General features: G+C 49.0%; 1 protein-coding gene across 1 annotated transcript; it reads right to left on the bottom strand.

The window, feature by feature from the left end:
• GPR153 (G protein-coupled receptor 153) lies at nucleotides 1–6003 on the bottom strand. The gene is made up of 5 exons (XM_070956338.1): nucleotides 5648–6003; nucleotides 4106–4535; nucleotides 2738–2927; nucleotides 1404–1588; nucleotides 1–804 (listed from the first exon to the last, which is right to left on the bottom strand). Exons 1-5 carry the CDS (start codon nucleotides 6001–6003, stop codon nucleotides 1–3), a joined length of 1965 nt encoding a protein of 654 aa, XP_070812439.1.
• Between the last annotated feature and the right edge of the window lie 399 nt (nucleotides 6004–6402).

Genomic DNA, 6402 nt, shown 5'->3' with positions numbered 1-6402 from the left:
CTACGAGGCCGAGCTAATCGAATCCGAGTGGAATGTGACGTATCCAGAGGAGGCCGAAGGTGAGCTCAAGAAACTGCTCGTGCTACCTTTGCTTCCATTTTTCTGAAGATCGTCTTGGCCTCTCCAGGAAGGACTCAGACCTGTCCGGAAACATTCTGTCTTGGAGCAACTCCTGATCATCGGACAATCCTCCGTCCCGGGACTCTCGCAGAGTTCTACGTGAATCTGTTCGTGGCAAGGCATGTCCAAACTCCCTTTGGGGAAGAGAATCTGAGTGTCCTCCTTGGCTGGGAGAGGGCCCGGTACCATCAGAGAAGTCCCTCGTCCCTGGACTGAGATGCTTCGCAAAACTTGAGGCTCTCGTTCGAAAGTGGTCAAAGGGAAGTCTCGGAGAACGGAGGTGGTTGAACGGTGTGGAAAGGCATCTGGGAGGAGAGAGACGGAGGCCGAGCGCACCGGCAGCCTCCTCAGGGTAGGACGGGGACTGGGGTCATCCGTGAAATCCATCACATCCTCTTTGCTAAAGCACTTGTAGCCTCCCTGCCGGTGGATGTCTTCGCACGAGAAGGGCTTGAGGGATAATGGGCTCTCGGCGGACTTCCTGCGCTTTCGGTGCAGACGCCGATCCTCCTGGTAGGAGAGGGCGCTGGTCCTCCGCCGGTTGTATCGAGGCTGAGGGAGGAGCAAACTTGCCAGTTCAGCGGTGATGTCCTCTCCTGCCACCCAGTGCTGAAAGTAGGCCGAAATCTGGCTGGTGGTCCAAATCTCAGTTTCGTCATGCGAGAAACGCCGAGTCGGAGGGACCTATAGGAGAGCAGAGCAAGAAAGACCATCATTTAATTTATTTATTTTCTAAATTTTAAATATTCTACCTTGTCTATCCTAACAGTGAGAACAATGAATGGGTTTCCTCCACTCAACGCCAAAGGTGCATGGAACACTGTTACATTCCCATCAAAGGTGGTCCCGATTTTTCTACTTGTGTTTTTTACCTGCTTTCGAACTGCTAGGTTGGCAGAAGCTGGGACAAGTCACGGGAGCTCATCCTGTTATGCGGCACTAGGGATTCGAACCGCTGAACTGCCAACTTTTCGATCGACAAGCTCAGCGTCTTAGCCACTGAGCCACCGCGTCCCTTCAGACTAATTAGCACATGGCAAATGCACCCTGCTGACAGCAGGTGAGAAGGTCACTTAAGAGTCGAACTCCCTCAGTCAGAGGGAGTATACCTTAAATAAAATACACCGGGGATCAATAACGGAGTGAGGGCTGTTGGCCTGGAGTCTGCCTCCTGGGAATTTGGATCCGATCTCGTGGGATATATCCTTTTAGCACAAGACAGAAATGAGAAAGATCAAACCTTAGTGGCATCTCCCTATCGTTCCCAAGGGCAACCTGCTCACCTGGAGATACTGCATTTTATCCTCCGGGACAGGCTTCGTGGCGTAGACCTGAGGGATCCCCCGCTCCAGTGCTGACAGGTCGTAGCTGGCGATCTGGTCCACAGTGAGAACGTCGCCGGAGAGGCTGTCGGGATAAGGTTGCGAGTACATCGCATCTGTGGGAATCGGCCGGTCCAAGCTAGTCTCTTTGGTCCCGGGGTAGACAAGAGAGGACAGGAGATAAACCGCGAGAGTCAGTGTGTCTCTGCCACATCTACCCAGTTCCCACCACAAGAACGTTTGCAAGTCTGAAAGTACAATTCTTCCGCCATCGCCATTACAGCCGGAGAAACTAGGGAGGGTCCCTTCTGAAGCTGTTTATCCACCTGTTATGCAACTGAGGGCTTTGTAGTCTCTTATCTGGACTGTTCCATTGGCTGTGTCTCTTTTCCCTGTCTACAAAGGTCCTTTCAACGTAGCACTATAAGAACCTTGCAAGCTTGAAAATACGATCCTCCCCACGCCCTCTCCTTTACAGCCTGAGAAACTAAGGAGGGTCCCTCCCAAGTCTCTTCCTCCACCCATTATGCAGCTGTGGGCTTAGCTGACTCTTATCTGACCCTTCCCTTGGCTGTGTCACTTTTCCCTGCCTCCAAAAATTCTTCCCACGAATCACTGCAACAACCTTGCAAGTCTGAAAGAACAAATCTCCCCCCGTCTCCTTTACAGACTGAGAAACTAGGGAGGGTCCCTCCTGAGCTTCTTGCCCTATCCATTGTCCAGCTGTGGGGTCAGCTGACTCTTATCTGACCCTTCTCTTCACTGTGTCTCTCTGCTCCATCTCACTTCCAACCACAAGAACCTTGCAAGTCTGAAAGTACAAATCTCCCACGGTCTCCTTTACAGACTGAGAAACTAGGGAGGGTCCCTCCTGAGCTTCTTGCCCTATCCATTGTCCAGCTGTGGGGTCAGCTGACTCTTATCTGACCCTTCTCTTCACTGTGTCTCTCTGCTCCATCTCACTTCCAACCACAAGAACCTTGCAAGTCTGAAAGTACAAATCTCCCACGGTCTCCTTTACAGACTGAGAAACTAGGGAGGGTCCCTTCTGAGTCTCTTTCTCCACCCCTTATGCAGCTGAGGGCTTAGCTGACTGTTATCTGTTTCCGTAACAGCAGCGTCGTATTTCCTGTTTGATCTACCTGGTAAAGCTGACGCCATCCATGCCTTATCTATCTCGCACGTCTTCCGCGCAACCAAGACAGGAACGGAAGACGGGAGCACCTGTACTGAGGCGTCGCCGAGGCACACCACCTGTACTGGAGGTGCACCGCCGCTGGGAACCGCACGCTCACCTTCCCCGCTGTCATCGTTGGACATGATGGCCACGCACTTCTCCCAGACCGAGCGGACATTGGCCCGGTAGCGGTCGCAGGCCCAAAGGAACAAGGGCAGGAGAAGGGACTGGGCCACGGAGCACCAGATGATACACAGGACCATCCAGTCGTAGGCCACGTCCGACTTCAGGCTGGCAAAACTCACCACCTGAAAGAGGACGGATGAAAACTCCTAATCCATTCTCATCAATAAGGCAGGCTGAAATTATGCATCGGTTATCCCTTCTAGTTTCCTTTTTCTTCCTCCCACCATTTCCTTCCTTCTCTCTTATTTCCTCCTCCCTCCCTCCCTTATTTTTTATAAACACTTCAAGGTGGTAAATATACCTAGTACTCTTTCCTCCTCCTCCTTTACACACGACAACCCTGCCAGGTGGGCTGGGCTGAGAGAGTAACGGGCCCAGCTGGCTTTTACCCCCGATCAACTGAAATTGAATCAATCTAAACAATAAGGGAGGCTATAAATTCATTCTCTCTCTCTCTCTGTCTCTCCCTCTCCATCCTTCCATCCACATCCATTTATCTAACTACCTTTCTCTCTTATCTCTCCTGTCTGTCAGTCTCTATCTGTCTCTATCTGTCTGTCTATCTATCTATGTACAATGTTTATAATCTCTCTCTCCTATCTACAATATCTATCTATCATCTATCCATCCATCCATCCTTCTATGTACAATATCATCTCTCTCTCTCCTATCTACAATATCTATCTATCATCTGTCTTTCTCTCTTCTATCTACAATATCTATCTATCATCAGTCTTTCTCTCTCTCTCCTATCTACAATATCTCTCTCTCTGTCTGTCTGTCTACCCAGCCACCCACCCATCTTGTCTACGTACAATATCTATCATCTCTCTTGTGTCTGTCTGTCTGTCTATCTATCTATCTACCTACTTACCTACCTTATCTATCTATCTATCTATCTATCTATCTATCTATCTATCTATCTATCTATCTATCATCTATCATCTATCTATCTATCTATCTATCTATCTATCTATCTATCATCTATCTATCTATCTATCTATCTATCTATCTATCATCTATCTATCTATCTATCTATCATCTATCTATCTATCTATCTATCTATCTATCTATCTATCATCTATCTATCTATCTATCTATCTATCTTTCTATCTATCATCTATCTATCTATCTATCTATCTATCTATCTATCTATCTATCTATCTATCTTGTGTCTCTTTGGCAGGAGACACCAGATTTTTCTCTGCTTGGGGCACCAAAACCTGCGTCCAAACAACCCCACCCTATGTTAGACTGTTGTCAGCAACAGCAGCCATCCCACTTCTGCCACCAGTTTTACCAAGACAGGAAATCCCATCAGGAAATCGTAGAGGAAAACGATGCCGGTGATCAGGTAAGTGATCTGGAGAGACGTCTTGATGGGTTCGGATCCATCGATGGAGGAGCGGCGTTTGCCCTGGGCGTCCTCCACCACGATGGTGGGCACGTTGAACTTGTTCTTGTCCAGGTTGTTGCCCGTTTGGATGGAGAAGGTCTGGAAGAGGGCGATGGCCACGCAGACCACCCCCATGGCCATGCTGCCGCTGATGAGGAGCAGGAAACAGACCCCGAAGCCGAGGCCGATTTCCGTGACGATGAAACGGCAGTCGCTGGCGTAGAACCTCTCAGTGGTGTCGTGCCAGCCCACAGCGGGCAGCGTGGAGAGGATGAAGGAGACCATCCAGATGCCCATTACCGTGTGAACCGCTTGCTTCTTGGTATTGCTTAATCTGCAGGAGGGGAAAAGGCAGCCCCTAAGATTGGGCAGGATTCCCTATCTGTTAGGTCAGGGGTCTCCAAGCTTGCCCACTTTTGTGGACTTCAATTCCTAGAATTGCTTGATGATAACATACGTCTTTTGACGCGCATCCCCATTGTATGCCTGTTTACTCTCTTAGGGTCCCTTCCTCTGCGATCGCTCCGCTCTAGCCAGTGGGAGAAAAAAATAAAACTGGCATGGGTAGCTAAGGAATTGAGGGAGTCTGATGAATGAATAGATGAACGAACGGATAGATGGATGGATAAACAAATGGAAAGAGGGATGGAGAAATGGATGGATGGAAACATGGATGGATGAATGGATAGATGATGGGTCAAATGGATGAAAGGATGGAGGAACAGATGGATAGACAGATATATAGATGGATGAGTGAATGGACACATGGAAAGATTGATGGATGGACGGACGGACAAATGAAGGTTTGAAGAGTTGGATGGAAAGAGGGATAGGCAATGGACAGATGGATAGGTAGATGAGTGGATAGATGGATGGATGAATGGACAGATGGATGGGGAGATGAGTGCACAGATCATGGATCAATGAATGGCTAGATCAGGGGTCTGCAACCTTAAACACACAAAGAGCCATTTGGACCCATTTCCCACAGAAAAGAAAACACTGGGAGCCACAAAACCCTTCCCGTCCCTGACTATTTCTTGAGCGGCCACAAAACTAGCATATATAGTTGAATTAAACGTTCTGTTTTCTTCTGAAACTTTTCTTTTCTTGGATTTATCCATGGTTGGCCTACCCGGGGTTGAAAAGCTCAATAAATCGCGTGCCGGCGGGTGTCGCACATTGGCGGTGGTGACGCATATTTTGAGTGACAAGGAGCCACAGAAGAGGGGGTGAAAGAGCCACATGCAGCTCCAGAGCCGCAGGTTGCTGACCCCCGGGCTAGAAGATTGAAGGACAGATAGATCTATCTCAGAAAATTTCATCTACCTAATTCCTTTCGATCCACATCCCGCCATTTTATTCAGGAGCTCAAGGTGGCCTCCTCAGCATTTCTCCTCCTCTTTCCCCCCCACAACGACCCCGCCTCCCACCCTGAGGTCCCACCTGTAGTTAACTGGCCAGCGGACCATCCACATCCGGTGGTAGGACAGCGAGGTGACGGAGAAGCAGGTGGCCATCGTCAAGGTGTAGAAGGTGGAGACGAAGACTTTGCAGAGGCCCTCGCTCCACTCATACTCCGAGTGCCGCTGACGCAGCTGGATGACCGAGTACATGGTGATGGGGACGGCGATGTTCAGGATGTGGGTCCCCGCCAGGGTGCAGATGAGGAACTCCAGCGGCTTCCATTTCTTCTGCTTGGCGCTGACACTCAGAATGCCCCAAGCGTTGGCCAGCACCGCCAAGCCCGAGCACACCAGCCAGGCCACCGCGTTGTTGTGGAGGGTCCGTTCGTGGTTCATGATGGAGGGCGGGGTGGTCGCCAGCCGGGGAGGCCAGGTGAGGATGGCGAACCAGGAAGAAGACGGGCAGGGGAGGCATCCTACCGGAGAGGCAGCGCCATCAGGGGTGGGTCAGAGGAGGGGGCGCCCCCCACTTGCGCACTGACAAGCCGGGTTTGATGGACATCGTGTGGTGGCCCATGTTTCTGGAAGGGAAAAACCGTCTAATTTAATTTAATTTAATTTAATAATTTAATTTAATTTAATAATTATTGTATTGTATTGTATTGTATTGTATTGTTGTATTGTATTGTATTGTATTTTGTTTTATTATTTTGTTTTTTATTATTTTATTTTAATAATTTTATTTTATTGTAATTTTATTTTATTATTTTATTTGATTTTAATTACTTTACTTTA

Source organism: Pituophis catenifer, unplaced genomic scaffold, assembly GCF_029215685.1.
Source record: "Pituophis catenifer annectens isolate HBS135680 unplaced genomic scaffold, rPitCat1.0.hap2 SCAF_18, whole genome shotgun sequence".
In the NCBI taxonomy this organism is placed as follows: domain Eukaryota; kingdom Metazoa; phylum Chordata; class Lepidosauria; order Squamata; family Colubridae; genus Pituophis; species Pituophis catenifer.
The sequence above is the reverse complement of the archived record's forward strand: the minus strand, read 5'-3'. Positions and strand labels throughout refer to the sequence as shown.

Excerpts from the sequence above, each read along its gene's own strand:
- GPR153 (XM_070956338.1), bottom strand. The coding sequence starts at position 6,003 with ATGAACCACGAACGGACCCTCCACAACAACGCGGTGGCCTGGCTGGTG. Across the intron at positions 4,536-5,647 it reads CGCTGGCCAGTTAACTACAG|ATTAAGCAATACCAAGAAGC; the intron begins GTGGGACCTCAG and ends CCCCTCCTGCAG. Across the intron at positions 805-1,403 it reads ATAAAATGCAGTATCTCCAG|GTCCCTCCGACTCGGCGTTT; the intron begins GTGAGCAGGTTG and ends GCTCTCCTATAG.